This window comes from the organism of the source record quoted next, unplaced genomic scaffold (assembly GCF_019419815.1).
Source record: "Pyrus x bretschneideri cultivar Hongxiangsu unplaced genomic scaffold, Pyrus_bretschneideri_v1 Contig35, whole genome shotgun sequence".
NCBI lineage: Eukaryota > Viridiplantae > Streptophyta > Magnoliopsida > Rosales > Rosaceae > Pyrus > Pyrus x bretschneideri.
The window spans coordinates 4,348,476-4,372,352 of NW_025999668.1; the positions used below are offsets into that span (position 1 = coordinate 4,348,476).

The 23,877-nt window shown below is 34.6% G+C and overlaps 2 protein-coding genes across 3 annotated transcripts; one reads left to right on the top strand and one right to left on the bottom strand.

Moving 5' to 3' along the window:
* Positions 1-8,123: 8,123 nt before the first annotated feature.
* Positions 8,124-11,096, bottom strand: LOC125480693 (uncharacterized mitochondrial protein AtMg00810-like). Its single transcript, XM_048591723.1, has 3 exons — positions 10,928-11,096; positions 10,749-10,754; positions 8,124-8,698 (listed from the first exon to the last, which is right to left on the bottom strand). The coding sequence occupies exons 1-3, from the start codon at positions 11,094-11,096 to the stop codon at positions 8,124-8,126; spliced, it is 750 nt and encodes a 249-aa protein (XP_048447680.1).
* Positions 11,097-18,064: 6,968 nt separating this feature from the next.
* Positions 18,065-22,935, top strand: LOC103935298 (protein BTR1-like). Of its 2 annotated transcripts, none has more exons than XM_009345059.3 (8): positions 18,065-18,414; positions 18,884-19,122; positions 19,229-19,335; positions 20,547-20,740; positions 21,586-21,713; positions 22,153-22,248; positions 22,328-22,389; positions 22,477-22,935. In XM_009345059.3, exons 1-8 carry the CDS (start codon positions 18,327-18,329, stop codon positions 22,571-22,573), a joined length of 1,011 nt encoding a protein of 336 aa, XP_009343334.2. In that variant the 5' UTR covers positions 18,065-18,326; the 3' UTR covers positions 22,574-22,935. The 2 variants fall into 2 exon arrangements, with proteins under 2 accessions (XP_009343334.2, XP_009343335.2); XM_009345060.3 differs by having other exon boundaries at positions 21,649-21,713.
* Positions 22,936-23,877: the final 942 nt, after the last annotated feature.

Below are 23,877 nucleotides of genomic sequence, written 5' to 3' on the forward strand. Positions count from 1 at the left end.
ACAAAGTATTTCATCGGCAAATTGATTAAAGAGGCAATAAAGTATGTCATCGGCAAGGCAATAATAACTCTACGTGAGAGGTTTTCACCAGTGCACCTTTCCATTTTTTTCCGGGGAACGCAATCAAAGCTCTTGGCGACTATTTATGCTCTCATTCTGTCTTTCTTGTTTCTCTATACAGACGGGAGCATAGATAAAGAGATATCTAGCATTTCATATTTCTGGATTGTAGTTTTATGCCATCAATAATCTATATTGACAATTTGATTTCATAATATGTGAGTGTTTGGAAAAATAAAAAATTCCTTATAGTATTAGTCTTGCAACTTAACCCAATATCTTTATGTTCGCTTCCATCTACATTCCATGCAAACTAACTAATATTCTCATGTGAAAAGTATGTTGTAAAACTGTAAATCTAGATCAAGTAGTGAAAAAGTTCTTCTTATCAATTCTGACTCCAAACTACTTTCTAGCAACAGATAACTTGGTTTAGGTTATGATCAATTATTAGTCAATTAGTCAATTACAATTGTAAATTTGAATACGGTTGTATGTAATCATCCATTATAAAAACATAACATATAATTATAAGAACAAACTTATAAATTTGCCAAGGCAATCCAAACCTACATCCCCCAATTGCATGATCTCCCTCCCATTTCCTAATCCTATTTTGCCGCCACATGTTCTCCCTCCCATAATCGGTTCACATCATGATCTCCCTCCCATTTTCTAATCCTATTTTGCCGCCACATGTTCTCCCTCCCATAATCGGTTCACATCATGATCTCCCTCCCATTTTCTAATCCTATTTTGCCGCCACATGTTCTCCCTCCCATAATCGGTTCACATCATGATCTCCCTCCCGCATGCTAATCCTATTTTGTCGCCTCATGATCTCCCTCCAACTGCATGCTAATCCCGACTTCCCCCCATATTATTCTCTCGCGCCATCCCATTTCAGTTTGATAAGGATTCTTATTTATGAAAAACCTTGGCGGGGTCTTTACCGCTCAAAAATAATTTTAACGATTTCTATCGTGAAGCAGCAGATCAGCGAATACTTGCATCTGATACGGCTCGTGCAGCAGCCGAACAAACTCTTGCTGTTATGATGCAAACATGGCAGCACTCTATGATAGACCTGGCAGCGCGTGTTCCTGGATGGGAACCTCCATCGTTGATAATACCACCGGAAACACAACCTGATCAACATGTAGCTCATGATGAGAACTACAATGAGAATGAATAAGGATGCTTTAGTATAGTTTATTTATGTTTTCAGGCACGTATGCTTATGTTCTAATCTACTTAGCTAGGTGATTAATTGGTACTGTTATGTTTATTTAAATTGTAGACCTTTCCAGGATTTATATAATCAACTTATGATTTATTTGGTACTGCTATATTTGGATTTGTACTGTTATGATTTATTTTTGTCTATTAATGAAATGCTCCATCCCAAATGTCGGAAGTTGTCGAAATCAAATTGCTAGCTTGCCAAGAATACTACTACTAGGCGAAAGCAATTCGATCCAAATTGGTGGCATAAGCTTGTGAAGTCCCACAGAGGATATTCCTCTAACAGCTGATTCAATATCATCCATATCCCCCGAAATGATTCATCAGATTAAATAAATTATAGGCCTTTAATGGATTTATTTAATCTACTTATGTTCTCTTGAGTTATAATCTACTTGGTTGGGTGATTGGTACCGTTATGATTGAATAAATTATAAACCTTTCAATCCTCTCTGCCAATTGTTCCAAGTCAAATGAGGTGTGTAGTGGTTTTATAAGCTTCTCGAAGTTGTATTCGAGCGGCTCACGTGGTGGCTTCTTCTATTACTTAATAAGGTTGCTCTTATGTTCGAAATTTAAAAAGACCGGCAATATTGTGGGCGGAAGATGTAAACATGAATTTTTGGTTAATATTTCGGCGAAAGATATAAACATACCTTGTTACACTTTAATAAAAAAAAGGAAAACTAACGAAAAATTCTTGAAAATATCCTGTTATATTTTGGCAGGGATCTTCCTACTCATAGATAATGTATATGAATCAAATAAATGAACGGTTTATCATGAATCTGTTACTTGGTACCAACACTGTTCCTTTGTTTCATACATTTGGATGACTAAACAATATTCGATTCAAATGATTTATCGTATGTATGATCTTTAGATGATTTTCATGGAATTGAACGGTTTAGATTATGAAATTTGTGCGCCTAATAAACAAACATCCATACACTACTAGTCTATTACAAAATATTAAATGGGCAAGGATATAATAGATTCACTAACAATTAAGAGTTTATTAATACTTTCATTAAGTATAACATACGATTTGTGGTATTCACTAGTGTAAATATTTTAAATCAAAGATCGAGTTCATTCATTATACTCGTATAGGGTCAATGAGTGTAGCTGTAAAAAATCATCAAAATCGGAGTTAAAATAACCGTTAAATCGTGATTTTTCATTGATAATCGTCGAAAAGTGTTGTCACATTACTTGATCTCTGAATGTTTGTTTTTTGCAATTTTTGGCGTATGTGATCTCGAAGTATATACAAACATGTTTGACGGTTGGATCGTTGAAACTAGTTTCGTAGAATGCGTATCCTATCAAAATAATAGATTCACTAACACTGAAGAGTTTATTCATACTTTCATTAAGTATAACATACGATTTATGGTATTCACTAGTGTAAATATTTTAAATCGAAGATCGAGTTCATTCATTATACTCGTATAGGGTCAATGAGTGTAGCTGTAAAAAATCATCAAAATCGGAGTTAAAATAACCGTTAAATCGTGATTTTTCATTGATAACCGTCGAAAAGTTTTGTCACATTACTTGATCTCTGAATGTTTGTTTTTTGCAATTTTTGGCCTATGTGATCTCGAAGTATATACAAACATGTTTGACGGTTGGATCGTTGAAACTAGTTTCGTAGAATGCGTATCCCATCAAAATAATAGATTCACTAACACTGAAGAGTTTATTCATACTTTCATTAAGTGTAACATACGATTTGTGGTATTCACTAGTGTAAATATTTTAAATCAAAAATCGAGTTCATTCATTATACTCGTATAGGGTCAATGAGTGTAGCTGTAAAAAATCATCAAAATCGGAGTTAAAATAACCGTTAAATCGTGATTTTTCATTGATGACCGTCGAAAAGTTTTGTCACATTACTTGATCTCTGAATGTTTGTTTTTTGCAATTTTTGGCGTATGTGATCTCGAAGTATATACAAACATGTTTGACGGTTGGATCGTTGAAACTAGTTTCGTAGAATGCGTATCCCATCAAAATAATAGATTCACTAATACTGAAGAGTTTATTCATACTTTCATTAAGTATAACATACGATTTGTGGTATTCACTAGTGTAAATATTTTAAATCGAAGATCGAGTTCATTCATTATACTCGTATAAGGTCAATGAGTGTAGCTGTAAAAAATCATCAAAATCGGAGTTAAAATAACCGTTAAATCGTGATTTTTCATTGATAACCGTCGAAAAGTTTTGTCACATTACTTGATCTCTGAATGTTTGTTTTTTGCAATTTTTGGCTTATGTAATCTCGAAGTACATACAAACATGTTTGACGGTTGGATCGTTGAAATTAGTTTCGTAGAATACGTATCCCATCAAAATAATAGATTCACTAACACTGAAGAGTTTATTCATACTTTCATTAAGTATAACATACGATTTGTGGTATTCACTAGTGTAAATATTTTAAATTGAAGATCGAGTTCATTCATTGTACTCGTATAGGGTCAAGGAGTGTAGCTGTAAAAAATCATCAAAATCGGAGTTAAAATAACCGTTAACTCGTGATTTTTCATTGATAACCGTCGAAAAGTTTTGTCCCATTACTTGATCTCTGAATGGTTTTTTTTTTTTTTTTTTTTTTTTTTTTTTTTTTTTTGCGATTTTTTGGTGATGCGATCTCGATGGATATACAAACAAGTTTGACGGCTGGATCATTCAAATTAGTTTCGTAGAATTTGTATCCTATCAAGTTCAATGGTGTGTGTACATATATATATATATATATATATATATATTTATTTATTATGTAGATTTAAATTTATTTATTTTGTATGTATAACACTTACGAAATTTAATGGTATGTATGATATGAATGATTTGTAAAGATAATTGTTAGGGTCAAAGCACATAACTACTAAAGATTATACATAACAAAAAAATTTGAATAAGAACCCTCTATTAAAATTAGGAATCAGTACGAGACAAAATTTAATTGCACAAATTGCTAGCCAGTGCTATTTGAATGTACCAAGCATAGCATGTCACTCACAATTCTAAACTTTAAGAAACACTATTTAACAAGTTAAAAGGCGGCGCGCGGAGTTGAAAAAAAAAAATTAAGAATTTAGTCCATGAAGCGGTTATCTCTCTCCGTCCCACCCTTCTCCCTCTTCCTCTCCCGCTCCACCTCCATCTCCTTCTCCACCTCCATCTCCGTTGCTGCAAATAGACAGACCGACAGCCTCCTTCCGATGGAAATCGAAACCATCGTCAAAGTCAAAGCCTAAAAAAGGTTTTTCCCTCCTAATTGTTATCTTCAATTTACGTTTCTGATGGATAAACCCATCAGTTTTCTGTCTAATTCTCTTAGGGTTTTCAATTTTCTTTTTCGATTCTTTTGCGAGTATATTGTGGGTTCTTCCTCTTCTAATTCTCATCTGTAATTGTTTTACCTTCCATTCAATTTTTTTACTGTGTTCTTTTGCGAGTATATTGTGGGTTCTTCCCCTTCTAATTCTCTCTAAATTTGTTCAATTTTCCTATACAGAGGGCAGTTACAAGTTTGGGCTTATATACTGAAGAATCTGATTATATTCTAGGCTAGCTGTTTTCTTTGGTAAGGTATGTTGTTACACCGTCACCCTCAGCCTATCTTATTCATTGTTTGATTGCTGGTCCCAATGAATGTTGCATGTAAAATTAAATTTGTAAACAGGGAGTAGATACTTTATATGCCATGGACAGGGAATGGATACGAAATCCGAATCGAGTGAGTAGGGAATATTTAAATGGGATTTCATTGTGTTTTTGTCTAAATAATTTCGTCATTTTGTATATGCATTTTCCTTATCACATTAGTTTGCTAACGTGTTTGTTTGTTTGTTTTTGTATTTGTTTTCCATGTTTTTATTGCAAAATGAAATAATTGTATTTGCTTTGATTGAATCGCATATATGGATGAAAAACATGTTCTTAATTGAACTATTTCATTTGGGTTCGAGTTTTATGATCTAGGTTTCCAATTTTTGGTTGATTTGGGCATCCATTTGTATAATATTGGTAAAAACAATGTCCCTTGACTTTAATTCCAGATTTCCAATGTAATTACTCGATATTGTGGTTTAGGTTTGACATATTTGTTTTTCCTTTCTGTAACACTTGCAGGTTGTCTATGGCTAAGTGGACTTCTGAGCTAGATAGCTTACAACTGGTATCAGCACGGCATGGAGACCAGTGTGAGGATCATTCATGCCAGGTAATTTTGATATTTGAGGATTAACTTGATTAGTAGATGTCTATATCTTCTTGTTTACACTGATAAAGATTATAAACAGTGATGAATTAGGGTGCTTTAGTATCGTTTATTTATGTTTCCAGGTGCATATGCTTATGTTCTAGAGTTATAAACTACTTAGCTAGGTTGGTAGTGTTATGTTTATATACATTATAGACCTTTCAAGGATTTATATCATCTACTTATCATGTTGCCTTGTTTATCGAGTGTGAGAATCATGTTGCCTTGCTGTTATGTTTATCTTGTTGTTTACAGTGATGAATTACGTATAAGTAGTTGATGCTAACTTGATTATTACCTGGTATCTATTAAACATGTAATTTTTCTAGGTTGTGATGCTGCATGGTGTTGGTAAGTTAACTTGATTAGTAGATATCTTTATCTTGTTGTTTACACATTTATGGTTTCATAAGTTATTTGTTTAGAAATACCATTCTAGTGTGGCCTTGCATTTCCTTAGTGTCAATGATATTTAGCACCCTTAAAGTTTGCTAATCAAGTTTTTTTTTAATTTGTTTTTCTTCTACAGTTGTTTGATACTGGAATGTTTCATGATGATCCTAATCGTTTCCCAATTTCATGATGCTGAATATCACCGTGATGAGGACTATAGTGAGAATGGTGACACTTAAGGATATTTTATCTATATTATAGTAATGTCAAAATGAAAATATAGATTTTTTTGTATTTTGTAACTAAACCGAATTGTGAACCTTACATTATTTTAAATTACATGAATTTTGTGTTGTTCCTACATTAATTCTTCATTCATGCCCCTTCTCGATCTCTTAAGCTTGCTTGTTTGTGATGGTTAAAAATATTATTAAAACCAAATGTGAATAAAAATTAGAAAATATTGGACTTGACATGTTTTGTCGGCACAAAAACAATTAGCCGACAAATGTTTTTGTTCACAAAAGATTCAACCAACAAATTATTTTGTCTACACAAGTGATTTGAGCCAACAAACCAATTTGTTGGCATAGGACTACGTAGCCGAAAAACCATTTTGTCGCGACAAGATTACTTAGCCGACAAAATGTTTTGTCGCGACAAGATCACTAAGCCGACAAATAACTTCATCGTGAAAAAACAACCTGTGCTGACAAAATATTTTGTCGCAATGTTGGTTTGGTGACGGGCACAGTTTGACGGCTGAGATTTGTCGCCTTAAAAATGAGCCAACGAAATATTAAGATTCGTCGAGAAAGATCTTGCGCGACATGCTTTTAGCGACAAAATTGCCGACAAAATTTTTTGTTGGGGAAGGCTCTTTGCCGACGAATTTTGACTTTTGCCGACAAACTAATTTTGTCGGCAAAGTGGAAATTTCTAGTAGTGTATGTACATATACAATTTGATGGTAAAGTGGTTGAGCTAACTTAACAGCAACATTCGGTATGCGAGTGGAGGAATCGCAAGATGAATAGATAGCAGTTTAAATGGTCTGATAAATAGGGATATCATCATACAATGAGCAATGGCACAGTCAGAATTTTATAACAATAGGCCGAGTCATAATAAATAAGTGGCCAAAAATTGATTGTACTTCCATTTTTATGTGCATCATATGTTCTCATATTTCAAGAATGTCATATAAATATTCCAAAAGAAAGTCTTTTTATACACCAAGATCATGAGTTAAACACACGGCAAAGAAGAATAGAGGAGATCTTTCGTCGAAGGTGGAAAGTGATTTTCACAATCTCAATGAAGAATAGGTAGCAAGTTGTACACTCTTACTTAGTTCTTAGAATATTCAAATGAAAATAACACTAGGCTCAAATAAATTATAAAGGATTAGCTTATGTATTGTGTTTAATTGAGAATTTATTTGGAGCTTGAGAAGAAGAAAGACAGAAAAATCAAAGAAGAAAATAGAAGGAAGAAATAGTTGTTTCTATAAAGGGGAGATCGGCATGAGATGATCTATCTGGTCATAACTACACTGAGATTAGGGTTTATCTAAGTAAAAGAGATGAACAATTTTAGAGAGAGAAATCAAAGAACTCTAAAATTGTAGTATATTCTCATTAACGGACTATTAAGCTTTACAAATGGTATTTATAGTTTTCAACATATAGCTTCTCTCATAAGCTAACTTAACTTACAATTTAAGCAACCATTGTCTAAATGACAAGTGTACATAGATCCTAAAGACAAGTGGCACACTAATCAACCTTGAGTTATTAACCCCCTCAAGCTTAACTTGAGATACCAAGATCAAGATTGGAATAATGTCGAACAAATCTACAAGCTGCTAAATGTACTGAACCTGTAGATCCCCATTTTGAACTTTCTCACGAACAAAATGGAAGTCAATGTCTAGATGCTTTATACGGGAATGAAAGACATGATTCATACTAAGCACAAGGGAAGATATATTATTACAATGAATAAGAGGAGGAGAAGGAACAAAGTCATGCAAATCCCTTAAAATATTCTGGAGCCAACTCACATCTACAGCACAGTGAGCCAACGCTTTATACTTAGCTTCAGTGGAACTTCTAGAAATTAAAGGTTGCTTTTTAGACTACCAAGATATAGGATTGGGACCAAAAAACACAACATAACTAGTCTGAGATAGTCGTGTACTTATATTGGCTACCCAATCGGAATCTGAGTAGGCAGACAATTGTGTATCAGGAGAAGGCTGAAAATTAATACCACAATGTAATATACCCTGGATATATCTGAGAATTCGCTTGACCAAGAACAAATGAGATTCAGTAGGATGACTCATATACTGACAAACAACATTGACAACATGTGATATATCAGGCCTAGTAAATCTAAGGTACTGAAGAACACCTACAAAACTTCTATAGAAAGTTGGATCCTCCAAAGGAAGGCCTTCAGTAGTACAAACTTGAGTATGAGGTTTGGAAGAAGTTGAAGCTGGTTTACAAATGTCTATCCCTGCTTTCTTGAGTAGCTCTTTGGCATACTTGGTTTGATTTACAAACAAAGTACCATTGTCTCGATATTGGATATAAAGACCAAGAAAATAAGTAAGAGCTCCAACGTCTTTAAGATCAAACAACTCCCCAAGCTGATCAATTGTATGTTGAACCTGAGATGCATCAGATCTAGTAATAATAATACCATCTACGTACAAGAGGAAGATAACAATATTAACACCATCTTTCACAAATAGACTAGCATCAGAAGAAGAAACTTGAAATCTCAATGAAGGAAGAACTTTTGTAAATTTGGAATGCCATGCTCTTGGAGCTTGTTTAAGCCCGTAGAGTGATTTAACCAATTCACAAACAGAATTAGGATAAAGTGGATCAATGAACCATTTTAGCTGCTACATATATATTTCCTCCTGTAATTCACAAGCAGAAAAGCATTTTTAATATCCAATTGTCGAAGAGACCAACACTGAAAAGTAGCTAAAGCCAAAATAAGTCTAACAGTGGAGTGCCTAACCACAGGACTAAAAGCCTCTGAATAATCAAGTCCATGTTCTTGTGTAAAGCCCTAAGCAACCAATTGGGCTTTGTGCCTAAAGATAGTACCACAAGAGTTCCTCTTGACCTTATAATTCCATTTACAACCAACAATAGATCGATCAATAGAAGGAGGAACAAAAACCCAAGTACCTTGTGTTTTTAAGGCATCAAACTCCTCTTGCATAGCCTTCTACCAAACTAGATCTTTGGAGGCAACTTTATAAGTTTTTGGCTCATTACCATCTGTGATAGTTGCTAAGTAGGTGTATCCAAAGAAACTAACCTATGTTCATTAATCAACAAAGATGCAAATTCAAAAGACACTTAATAAAAGAGGTAGGCACTAGGTATCCGATACATAAGCAGAATAATCTTGCCGAGGTATAATTCCAGACCTTAATCTGGTTTGCATTGGATGAATATGTGATGCATTAATCTCAGAAGCATTAGATACAACGATAGATGAAGTAAGGGATGATTCAATTGGTAAGAGTACCTGGAGTTGATATGAATCTTGGACAAGTAACAAGGAATGAGATTGTGAATGAGTAGCATTAAAATGAGCTATTGTGTTGACAGAAGCATGTGAAGGATCTGAAGAGATAGATTGAAGTGAGGAAGTCGAAGACACTGCAGGTGTCACTAACAACCTAGTATATGTATTGATGGCTGTCTCTAGCACAATAACAACCTTTAATCTGGCAAGAAAACATGTCTCATCATGTACTACATGCCTGGATAAAATGGACATTTTTGGTAGGAATGTGGTAACATATAACACCTTTATAACCCAAGGCATACCCCAGAAATAAGCAAACACTGGATCTAGCTTAAAGCTTATTATTGTTGTAAGGTCTCGGATAAGGGATAAACAGCAGAGCCAAATACTTTCAAATGACTTAAGGAAGGTTATCTATGATATAACATAAAGTAAGGTGACTATATATGTAAAGACTTGGATGACATTCTATTGATAAAGTATATTGCATGAGCATAAGCATGAAACCAAAAAGCTTGACTCAAACCTGCCACTGATAGTAAGGTAATAGCTGTCTCAACAATGTGCATATTTCTCCTTTCTACAAAGCCATTTTGTTATGGAGTGTAAGGACAAGAAATCCTATGAACTACTCCTTTTGAATTCAAGAATTTTTCAAATTGTTTGCTAACAAATTCACCTCCACCATCATATTGCAAATACTTAATCATAGTACCAAAATGAACTGAAACAAAAGTATAAAACTTCAAAAATATACTAAAAACATCTTATTTATTGCATAAGGGGAAAATCCATACAAATTTGGTACTATCATCCACAAAAATGACATAGTACCGATATCTTTCAATGGATTTTACAAGATAAGGGCCTATATATCAGTATGTATCTTTTCAAAAGGTTCTAAACTCCTAGTAGCTTCATCAGAAAATGGAAGTCTAAACATTTTACCATCTATACAATCTGAACAAATCTAAGAATGACTATCCTTGACATGACTAATCTAAGACCTATGTAACATAACAGACAATACTTCATTAGTAAGATGGCCCAACCTCTGGTGCCACAAAGAAGACTTGATGACTTGACCCACAAAAGCTGAAGAACATGACTTTTGTACTGAATTCTGACCACTTTTGAGCACAGGAATTCGAAATATCTCATTTTACTTACTCCTTCCTTTGTAAAGTATCTCTTTTGTTACCTTGTCCTGCACAAAAAACATTGAATCATCACAAACAAACCATCAAGTATTATCTTTACATAATTGTTTAACTGATAATAAGTCATTAGCTAATTGTGGAACATGAAGCACCTTACTTAATTGAAGTGCATGAGAATGAGTATGAATCACAGTGGAACCAATGTGTTTGATTGGCAAACCTTGGCCATTCCCAATCTTGATCTTATCAAAGCCTTCAAAAGGAACAACTTGATTAAGATTATGAACATCAGAGGTCATATGATGTGAGGCGCCAGTGTCAAGAATCCATGCTTCACCAATTTGATAAGGAGCAACATTTTGAGCAAACATAGCAGTCATAACAGTCATATTGCACTAGAATGTTATCATACTGGTGAAGCATGGATTGCTATGACTGGTGGAAAAGAAGTGGAAGCATACCCTTGATATTTAGAAGACGATGGTGGATAGACAGATTCCTGCATAATATTTAGAGAAGCAGGTAGTGCAGTGCCTTATATGCATAATTGGCCCTATGATAACATTCTAGTGCAATATGACCACGTTTCCCACAAATTTGACACTCTGTAATGTTAGACAGAGAAGTAGGATTCCTGTAATAGCAATTGGGTGTAGTGTGACCATGCCTTTGATAAATCTAACACTCAGGCTACATATGAAAATTAGAATATGTATTACTAGACCAACTTCCTTACTTATACCCACAATAAGAACCTTTGCCTTGATTATAATTGGATTTGTAACCACCATTACCTATCTGAGTGTTGCCATAGTTGGATCTATTAGAAAATGAAGATTGCAAATTGCCTTAAGAAAATGAAGGTTGCATGTTGCATTGAGAAGATGCACTAGAATTATAGCTAGAGCGAGATTAACCAACAAACCTACAACCATAACCATAAGAAAGAAAAGGAGATGGCATAGGTAGTTGTATAGGTTGAGAAGGCATATAAGGTGTAGAAAAATATGGTCCAGGAGTTATATAACCCACAATGGCAGAAGAGACACCATCATGGGAACTGGAATTGGAAGAAGAACCTGGACTATTGTAACTATTTGAATTAGTCCCTTGGACAAACATAACAGCCATATAATGAGGAAGACCAACAATTGAGCTCTAAATTCAACAATGGAGCTCTAAATCCCTTTAAAGAAATGGTTGTCACTTGAGCTAGAATAACAGTACGAATAATAACATACTCACGAGGAAGACCAACAAGAGCAACAATGATCATATCATTGTTAGACACACACTTCCCAACAGCAATTAACTGATCTTTTATAAACTTTAACTTGGACAAAAACTTATCAATATAATCTGCCCCTTTTTGCAAATTTTGAAATTCAATCTTAAGCATATTAATTATGGATTTAAAGATAGTAGCAAATCTATCTTCCAGTGTAGACCATGCCTCATTAGTAGTTTTACATCCCAATACATGTTCAATCGCATCATCAAATAAAGTGGCAATCAATAAACTCAAAAGAGCTAAATCAACAGTTTCCCATTCTTGAAAAGTATAAGTGATTTCCTTAGTGACCCTAGTCTCAGTGTTAAGAACAAATTTAGGTGGACAGACTAAAGTTCCATCAAAATGATCAAACAACTTATACCCTCTTAGTACAGACTTAAACTGAAAAGCCCATTGGGAATAGTTGGAATCATTTAAGAGAATTGTCAACATGCCAAGAACACTCTCAATCTTCACTGGAGTAGTCATGATGAAACTTAGAACAACATAGGCAACAAAAAATGGTAATAGGCCTTCAAGCAACAAATATCTGCTTCCTAATTTTGGTATTTGACTTTGGTCTTTACCAAAATTCACAACCCAGATTGGCAAATCATATACAAAAAAATAGCATCGGCCTTAACTGATTAATCATAATAACCAATCGCAACACAAGTAATCAGAATTGCATGGCATCGGCCTTTATATTGCAAAATTTATCACAAAACAATCAGAGTGAAAAATTGGATAATCGGAAGATAACACACCAAAGAATCAAAACAACCCTACTCAGACGTGAAAAGAAAACAGCATGCCCCCAAATTTCCACCACCAGATCTTGAACTTATTACTTGAATACGCACAGCAATTCTCGTAGTGGACCAAAGAAACCTCAAATCAAGAGATTAGTAACCCCACAAAGGAATCATTGGCTATGATACCATCATAACTACATTGAGATTAGGGTTTATCTAAGTAAGAGAGATGAACAATTTTAGAGAGAGAAGGCAAAGAACTTTGAAATTGTAGTATATTCTCATTACCTGACTATTAAGCTTTACAAATGGTATTTATAGTTTTCTACAGATAGCTTCTCTTATAAGCTATCTTAGCTTACAATTTAAGCAACTATTGTCTAAATGACAAGTGTACATAGATCCTAAAGACAAGTGGCACACTAATCAACCTTCAGTTATTATTTGGGAGTGGATCGGGTAGGAAAAAAAAAACTAAAATCACCTACAATATTACTTTTCTAAACTAATTATAGGGATGCAGACCAAAATCAAAGGGGAAATAATTGAGTTATTGGGGTCAAGTGCATCTAATGTACCCACTGTAGCTTCGCTATTGATGGTGAGCAGCTTAAAACCCTGGAGCTCAGCTTGTATTAGCACCCTATTGCTAGCTTTAGCCAGAATGACACTATGAGTTTAGCTGGTGCCGTGATATGACTCTCAAATGTTTGGAGGATGTAGAGTGGAGTGGCGATATGATTTTACCATTTTATTTTGTTTTTGTCTAATAATTTTCAAGAATTGTCTTGGATTTTGGTTTTGATTTCTCTATTTATGAGAGTTTGGTAGTTTGATTGCTTTCTATAGGAGAGTTGCTTGATTTTAATTACTATTTAATTTGGTATTATACCTTCTTTGATTTATGTGTTAAGGGTGGAGCGTTTGATTTGGGGTTTACTTCACTTGGTTTTGATTTCTCTATTTATGAGAGTTCGGTAGTTTGATTGCTTTCTATAGGAGAGTTGCTTAATTTTAAATACCGTTTAATTTGGTATTATACCTTCTTTGATTTATGTATGAAGGCTGGACCGTTTGATTTTGGGGTTTAGCTCACTTAGTGTTTTGGAATCGTGGCGGTGTCCATGGGCATCGTACTCCGTATCCCAATATATGATTAGAGATTTTTTTTTTCCTCACACGACCCTTGTGTAACTAGAAGTTTAATGGTTTTATTGATATTTGTATTCCGGTTCTCGATCAGTTCGAACAAGTGCTTGAAGTCTACTTATTACTTTGATTAGTGATGCTTTATTGTAATATTTTTAGATCTAGTTTGCAACCCTTTACTGAGTTATTTATGAATAGAATTGAGCTCAACTTGTGATCCTTTTTTTCAATAAATAAAATATTGTACTTTTCTTTAAAAACAACATGAATTATGCTCTTTTCTAAAAATTGCTATCCAACAAAAACCTTAAGTTTAAATTGATTGTCATCTAAAAATAAAAAAAGTAACCTGCCATTATAAGTTTACAATTTGCGCCACAACATTTTATGACCGTTTCTCATAAAACCCATAATTAGATTCTATTTCATTTTTATTTGATTTATTTTCTTCTTTTTCTTAGATTTCTTTCTATTTATGAAAATTTAATTAAAACGTGCTTTTTAGGAAAATGTTGGCCATACTATATTTTAATTTTGGCTTAAATGTCAAAATAGTTCATGTGTTCTGGTCATTGGGTTATTTTAGTCTCTTATTTTTAATTTGGCCAATTTGGTTATTGTGTTTATCTCCGTTAACCAATTAAGGACATTCCATCCAATCTCTGTTAAAAAATCCATAAATTTGTTATAAACTTATTTATAAAATTATCTATTTCACTTAAAATATTTAAAAATGAAATAAAATTAAAAATTAAAAGAAAAATTACTCTCCTCCCAACTCCCCAACCTCCTTCCTAACGTTCTCTCTTCTCCCAATTTTCTTACACCCCGCCCTCTTTTTCTATGTCATAACCTTAATAATTTTTTAGATTATAAGTTTTATCTATTATATATGTTATTTCTCATTGATGTGCATTTTTTTGTAATTTTAAATTTAAGTAAAGAGAAAAGGTAATATATGGCACTTTCAATTGCAGTCAGTTTCTCGATTACACATTCAAAGGCGAGGTGGTTGGGGTTAATTTTCTTGAGGCTACAATGATGGAACTTGTGCAGTGATAAGGGGGTCAAGGTGGATCTAGAGACGGGTTCATCAAGTTGCCTGTGTGTGTGGATAGGGTTAGGGTTTGGATCAAGGACAAGGCGGATGGTAGGGCGGGTTTGTTTATATTTTAATTAAAAAATATTTTTCTATAATAGGTTATAATAATTTTATGAATTTTTTAACATAGATTGGATGGAATGCCTTAAATAAACACAAGAACTAAATTGGCCAAATTAAAAATACGGGGACTAAATTGACCAAATAGCTATAACACAAGAACCCCTTTGACATTTAAACCTTTAATTTTCAATCAAATAAAGCTCCAATTTTTAGGATTTTTCTTTTCTTTTTTTAGTTTTATTCAAATGAAAAAAAAATTTCAAAAAAGATTATGTGTTCAAACACTACAACTTGAAAAATTAACATTTTCAACTTAATTGTAAAGACATCCCAACAAAGAGCAAATATATCACAAAATATGCGTAAACCTTCTTCAATGACCAATCCCAACATAACCTCCAAAACGGATCTAAACACAAAGCTTACATGCTTTGCAGAGAATCATCCAAACTAACACAATAAAATTCATGATTCGCCACGAAACTAACACGGGTCATTAATATATAGATCAACTGCAAACCGACATAATATAACAAATCTATACCAAAAGCACATTTCAGAAAACTCCCTCATAGCTAGACAACAAAACTAGCCTATAGTTAGCATATAAATTTTTTTTTTGTAAGTGAGACCGTATAACACAACAAACTCATAGACTCGTAGTGAGTTTATGAAATTATTACAATGGCAAACAATAGTTGAATCAAATGAGCACAATTGCCTAGCATGAGGAGCTGCTATTGTTGTCGATCATGGGATAGACATCACTAACAAAGTAAAAAACAACAAACCTTAATATCATAAACCAAGTGAAATGAAAACTTAGAATATAGGTGAAGAAGGATGAACTAGAAGAAAAAGAAGAGAAAAGAAGGTGTAAGAGAGAGGAAGGTGAAGGTTGCCACCAAACCAAAAGCCAAAGTCATTGATGAAATAGTTATGGGGGTGAACAAAAATGCTGCCTACAAAACGTGCTAATAATAACATTTTTGTTCTAATTATGCACTCAACTATTACGTGTGGAGGCACATGTATAAATTTGTTTGGCGGTTTCAATATGTACATTTTCTTTCATACAAAAAAAAGCCTTTTCCCGAGAAAGGTATTAAATATCTGTAGTTTCAGAAATATTAGTGTTCCCTAAATACAAAAAACTAATGCAACTATTGAAAAATTGTCAATATGAGTAAATGTTCAATAAAAACAACAAAAATTGTAAGAAAATGTGGAAATTATGAAAGAACTATAGAATATGACTATTTTGTCAATTATCTATTACTATCACTAATTAAGAAACTTCACTCGAACACATTAAAATGTGTTCGAGTGTTTTAATTTTAAGTTGAGTCTATTGTATGCTAACACGAAAACCCTATTTGCATAGTCATACGCAAATCAATACAACCAAAAAAAGGCTGTAACTACCTTTTTATCATGGAAGCAAATCTCCTATCATGGAAGCAATCAGCGTCGGTTAAAGAGGCTGTAACTACCTTTTTATCCAAAATTTGAGTTAATTAACTTTTTCTACATTTGGCTTATCCGATTTTAACTTTCAATTATAATATAACTCTATTTACTTATATTGTTGCAACAACATATTAATTTGATAAAGTTCACAACTAAAAAAAACTTTTGCATTCTCATATATGAATGAAATCAAGTCACTTCACATTGTATCAATATAAGTATAAAGTGATTGATGAGTTATATTAACAAAATGAATTTTACAATTAATCACATTGATCTATTTATAGAACATTAGAAAAACTGAATACTACAAGGAGGTATCAATATTCCAAATTACAAACTAATCAAACCAAAATGTAAATGTTGTATTTGAGAGAACAATAGTTGGGAGTTAATAGTATGCTAGCAAATTTCTGACTAAGAGAATATGAGCATCATTATTACATGATCATCACAATATAAACAACATCATTAGAAAATGTGCTCCACTTAATAGGTACGTTACTCTTACAAGTATTTTTACTAACAAAAGTAAGATTGCAATTGAATCAAACTGAGGGTGTAGCTAACAATAAGCTTGACTATTATAAGAAGTGTAACCCTTTAGTTAAGGTTGTAGCTCTTTGTACATTTATTGTATCCAGTTCATATATTAAAGTGACATATCTCTTCATTGTCAACCAATAACTCTTCTTCTTAGAGTCACGTCTTTTGGCAAATAGGCACATTTTTCATGTGAAAGCCCCTTCACAGAGATCATTTATCCCTTCACGGTCCATATAAACTCTTGACAACCACTAATTCATATCACCATGGCCTTCCATACTTGACAAATGCTATTGAGACTTTCTCAAAGTGAGATTCTATGCTACATCATGCTTCTAGCACAATTCTCGTGCCAACGTTATAAAATATTGTGCAAAAAAAGTGAGATGACAAAGATTCCATAGAGAGTGCCACTTTGAGAGAGTTGCAATTTGAGAGATAAAAAAAATTAACATTACAAAAGTATTGCAAGTAATTTTGTCACCTTTTTTTTTATTATCATATAATAAATTTGTTAGATTAAGGAACCGATAAATTTCAAACCTAAGCTGTAGCATAAAAAATATTCACCACAGTAATAGAGGTCCATTTATAACAATTTTTTTATGAAAATGACACGAATACTGAAAACACGGTACGAATGCCAGATTTCTTAAAGAGCCACTTACAGCAGTTTTGTCACATTAAATCAGGGAAAATTAAAGTGAGAATAAAATATCTTGAGTAAATACTTGGGAATGGAAACCAAAACGTGTGGGAGGGCGGTGGGCATTAAAACCTATCCCTTCCAACTATCATAATCGTGGGCGTAAAAAAACGTGGGTCCTGAGTTTGACCATGGCTGAGATCATGCCCCTTCATCATGCATACCAGCTCACTAAAGTCGACGACATCAACGGCCATAAATTAATCCATCCGATCTGAAAGGGGAAAAGAGTTGAAAATTACAAAACAGGACTTGGGAGGCGGTTCTGATGGCCAAAATAGAACGAAGACGAGGAGGGAGAGAGAGAGAGAGAGAGAGAGAGAGAGAGAGACAGGTGGGCAGAAGTAGGCAGAAGATTAAAGAGATAGAGGTTCCCTTCCCCCAACATCTCACAGCGAAAACCAAAACACTCACAAATCTCACACTTCGCTTTCTCTCTCAAGAATTCCATCAAACACCCTTGTCTGCAAAGTTCAAACCCATTTCCAATTCTGCGAATGTTCTAGAGTCTCTCTCTCTCTTCCTCTATATCTTATTCTCTGAAGGAAGAAGACAATGGAGTCCACCGAGGCCTCCTACATGTCGTCACCGGAGGCCCCGCGGAGGCGCTTGTCGCCGCCGCCGCCCAAATCACCGGGCTCCGGTATCTCTCTCACTCTCTCTTTCTCTGATCTGATCCACTTTCTCTCTCTGCTGTCCATGTATTGTATTATGTGATGTGTGTATTTAGTGGCGATTTCTGTTGTTTTTGTATTCTAATTGTTTGGCGGAGTGGTACAATGATGAAAACGTCAGCTTCCTTGAAGTTAATTCCGTTTGCTTTCTGTAAAATGAAACCCCAACCCTAACCTAAGCCCGACATTTGGTTTGTTTGCTGAGAAAATCATAGGGGATTCCAATTGAATGAAAATAGGGTTGCAAATCACGTTTCAATTTGAATAATTTCGTGTTCTGAACTGATGCGGAGGTGAGGGAGTTTGGTATAATTGTTGTTTACGGCATAGATAGGATTTTGTTGCAAGTGTCTTGAGAGTGAAAGCTCAACCAGGATCTGATTTCCGTATGTTCTAAATGCATTCGGTTTTAATCTTTTATTTTTTTTCTTGTTCCAGATTCTGTGGAGAAGCCTACATATGTTAGGTTTCTGGTATCAAATGCTGCAGCTGGTTCTGTTATTGGAAAGGGTGGTGCAACAATCACTGATTTTCAATCGCAGTCTGGAGCAAGAATTCAATTGTCACGCAATCATGAGTTTTTCCCTGGAACAACTGATAGGATTATTATGATCTCTGGAACAATTAATGAAATAGTCAAGGCTGTGGACCTTGTTCTTGCTAAGTTACTGAGTGAGGTACTTTTTCTGATGCAGCTTCACGCACACTATATATGTTTCTACAATATTAGTAGAGTAAACTAGATATTTCTGGTGCTAATTATGCTTTTCCTGCCTCGGTCAGCTTCATTCTGAAGAAACTGAAGAAGTGGAACCGAGAACAAAGCTGAGATTAGTTGTTCCAAATAGTTCATGTGGTGGCATAATTGGGAAAGGAGGGTCTACCATAAAGTAAGAACACAACGTCACGGATTTTTTAATAGCATAACTCATTCTTGCCATGCTTATAGAACACAGTGATGAAATAAAATATCTTCTCTTAATCATGAAAATCTGAGTTCTTGTTGTGAGACTAAATACTTATTTTTGTTCCCTTCAGTAATAGTAACAAAATAAAGTGACATTCCCTGGTGTTTGTACTTCTCTGAAGTACGAGTTCATTTAGAACATGCTCATATATTGCATCTTTACTTCACTACGGATATGGCTAGGATACTTGAAAAAACCTAGAAATACAAGAATTGGCTGGTATAAACAAATTTCGATTTGCAGAGTTTTCTGCTGTCAGAAACTATTAGAGAATCAGCAAGGTTTTAGCTAAAGTAGTGGATCTACAATAATATAATTGTTCTGAAGTGAATTTTTTTTGGGGGGAGTCAGTTCCTTAATTTTGGGTTTCTGCTCACTAACATAAATCAATGAGTGAACTGGACTTCGTAATTAAATAAAATCTCGGATTTGGAAAATGATGTGCGTTGATCTGGAGGTGACATGATGGCTGGTGGGCTATTGTATCAAAGAAAGTTGTAGCTGAATGTCTACTGACAAAATTGATTACTTATATGATTGCATAGACTGAAGATGCATGGCTCAAGATGGAGAGGTGTTTTTATACATAGAATTGTTCTGCTTGAGGCTGGTTCATACGTCCTATTTGGAGTCCTGTCATAACTGAAATTTTTTTTCAAATGATAACACTCATTTATCATGTTCAGCTTTTAAAATATGAAGGATGTCATCACCTAACTAGAGAAATTTATAGAAGTTGAGTAGACAGGTAGCGGAGATACACAGTTTGCTAGAATAGAGATATATGTTATTTTATAAGGATACTTTTATTTATGAAAAGAAAAGCAATACATGCAGTGACTAGGATTCTGCATCGGCAGTTCTATTAGGTGGAGGTTTTTGGTAATTAATTTCCCCTTTTGTTTGTTTCATGAGATAGTTGGGTGTAGGCTTCTCTTTACATGAGAAAAGCCATGGCCCATGCTTATGCCCTGTTGCTGAGTGAGATAATATAGATATTTGCAGTCTTTTGGTGCTTAGATATTCAGATAAACTTTCATGCTGTTCAATTTTATATTAGGGTCCTCATTTTTATGTATGTCACACAACAAAATTATATAAAGTTGCTAACAATTAAGATTTCCTTCGACCAGGTCATTTATTGAAGAATCACAAGCTGGAATTAAAATATCACCACAAGACAATAATTACTTTGGATTGAATGATCGACTGGTGACAGTAACAGGAAGTCTGGATGAACAGATGCGAGCAGTTGATTTAATTGTTGCTAAGCTGTCTGAAGACTCGCATTATGCTCAGTCTATGAATGCCCCATTTTCATATCCAGGTGTGTCCGCTTATGATTGTTATCCTTAATTTATTGCCTTTTCAAAATAAATAAATAAATAAAAATAGAAAGTTCTTCATTTATAGAGAACTTAGTGTGTTGGTGTGCAAAATATTTTACAGCGTAGAACATATTAGACCTAAAATGAACTATTAAAAGCACATGTACAGTTTTTAAGTGTGCTATCACTTAGAAAACCAATTGTGTAGAAAAGTCATTTCCTGCCATTTTCCATTGCGTATAATATTGAAGTGAATTTGAAAAGCTGAAATGGAAAATAAGAGAGATCAATTTCTATCAATGTATTTTGATATAAAGCAAATTGTTACAGAGTAGAACGAAAGAGAAGTTATTTTAATTTTTGAGAAAAGGTTCTAAACTCCCTTAAGTTGATATTCTTGTGTGTGAAATAGAATGGCATATGTGCATATATTTGATTCATCTAATTAGACCACATTTAAATATTTGATTGTTATTGGGGGCATCAAATAAATTTGGACTCAAGGACCTGGATCCAAATATCCCTTTATTTATTTTCTGGGAAATTGATGGGAACAACCTGGGCTTGCACCAGGACAAGCCCTTGGGAAGTAGAGGTTTTTAGGAGTGAGATGTCCCTGTAGGATCTGCTTCTGGACATTCTGCATCTGTAACATTTTTTGACAAAACGGATAATCAGATGAAATTCTTTTAATTTTAAAAATTTGGTGGTTGTAAATAGTGGTTCATGATGACCATTTGTTTCATAGTATGATTGCATTGTTTCTTATAATTGCCTAAATTGAAGTATTTACAATTATGGTGAGATTTGAATCCTAGTAAGTTCTTTCCAACTGAACATATAGGTGTTTCCTTCTCGGGTTTTCATGGTATTCCATATACATATGTGCTTCCTTCTGTTGCAACAGCAGCGTACAATGCAATGAGTTATGGACCACCAAACGGGACTGGAGGAAAGTTTCAGAATGCTAAGGTCCATCCTTACACACTAAGATATTATCTTATTTAAATTAACAAACGTCCAGGGACTTGTATAATTTGAATAGATATGCTTAGTAAATGTTCATTTCTAGACTTGTTTGTGTTGGCCTGGGATAGTATTTCTGAATTCGCATTGAGATATTATGTGGGACAGTGGATGTGCTTGAAATTATGACTTGTCAAATGGTTCTTTTGGGGCCTGTTAGACCGTTTGGAAGTAGAAAATGGTGTATGAACCTTATTTCCATAGTGGTTAAAACATGCAAGGGAATGGTAACATGTCATTTGATTGCAGGTGCTTAATTGTCATGCTATCCATGTATCGTCTCATCATCAGTTTTAGTAATCAAAAGACATCCGAGTCAAATTAAAAGTTGATTCACTCTTTAACTTCTTGATTTTTTATTGACAACAAACATTTTGTTTTCCAGGAGGATCAAAGCAACTCGGTCACAATTGGTGTTGCAGATGAGCATATCGGGTTGGTTCTTGGTCGTGGTGGAAGGACCATAGCAGAGATTAGTCAGGTTTTATATGTACCAACTTAATATCTTCTAGCTTCATAACATCTGCACAAACTCTAACCAGAGCACTTTGCTTTGGCAGGGTAGTGGAGCCAAGATAAAGATATCTGATAGGGGTGACTTCATGTCTGGAACTACCGACAGGTATTAAAAATCTTAGCGTCGTTAATCTTCTGCCCCAAGCGACCATCTCAAAATCTCACCTTTCCAATCATGTGTCTTGTTCTACAGGAAGGTGACAATTACGGGTTCACAGAGGGCAATCCGTGCCGCTGAGTCCATGATTATGCACAAAGTATCCTATGCTTCCGAGAGGGCAATGGATTAGCTTTCCAAGTATCCCAACTCGTTCTCTCAGAGAATCTCTTGGCGGACAGAGCTGCTTGAATCAACTCATTCTCACAGTATGATAATTTGGTTCAGAAAATCTGAATGCTGTGATAGGAAGTAAGAACGGGAGAAAAATTTCTTTTTGTCTGGAGAGCAACTTACAGGGACTTATCTTTTTTGTTTTTGAAGAGGGAAAATGTTGGAGAAAGCGATTATTTATTGACTTTAAATAGAATGAATAGCTTTATTTCTTTATTTATGCAGTTTGTAACTTCTGAATTTGTAGGTGCCGTCTCAATATACCTTTGTAGCTTTATTCCCATGCAAATCAAGTTTTATAATGGAAAATTTGTTCTCATGCGTCTCGGGTTAAAGCCCTCCCGCTCTCCTTAGAGCAACTCCAGCCCATGCTAAATGGACTGGCACCAAGTGAAGAAAATGGACTGGCACCACATTTTTCTGCTCCAGCCCGCACATTTGACTGGCACCCAGCCCGTGCCAGTCTGTTGCCCAGCCCAAAATGGACAGACCCAGAAGCCGGCCTGTTTGATGGCGCGTGCAACACACGCGGCTGCCCAGGCGAGTAGCCGACAAGAAGACAGGCGTTGGGGCCCGCGTGTAGACCCACTTGCGGTCGCCCGGGTGAAGGAAACGTGGCCTCGTCAGAGCCGTTGGATTTCCAACGGCTAGTTTTTTAGGCCGTTGGATTTCCAACGGTAAAAAAAATTTAAATTTCAATTTTAAATTGGACCGTCCGATCACAGATCAACGGTCCACGTTTATTTCACCAAAAATTAAAAAAAAAAAAAAAAAGGCCCAACGGTCAGAAATTTGACCGTTGGCCACGTGGCATAATGAGTGCTGTTGGATTTGATTATTTTTCAAATCCAACGGTCCCGATTAATTACAACATTAAAATTTATTAAAAAATAATAAAAAAATGTCAAAATTTTTTTAAAAAATACAGAAAAATTTTAAAAAATACATTTTTTTTTTCTATAAATACCTAACCCTCATCTTCCACCTTACACCACATTTCAATATTTTCTACACTTTCTACACTTTCTACATTTGAATATTTTGTACACTTTGAGAGAAAAAAATGACTTCGTGGAAGCTCAGTGAAGATGTTACGTTGTGTGAATGTTGGGTTCGCACTACTCATGACCCGATTACGGGTAATGAGATGGATAAGCGAGAAATGTGGAGTAAAATTACGAAATCGTTCAACGATGTACATGGAAAAGATGTACATGGAAAAGATGCCAGATCTAGTCAAGATCTTCAAGGTCGTTGGAAAAA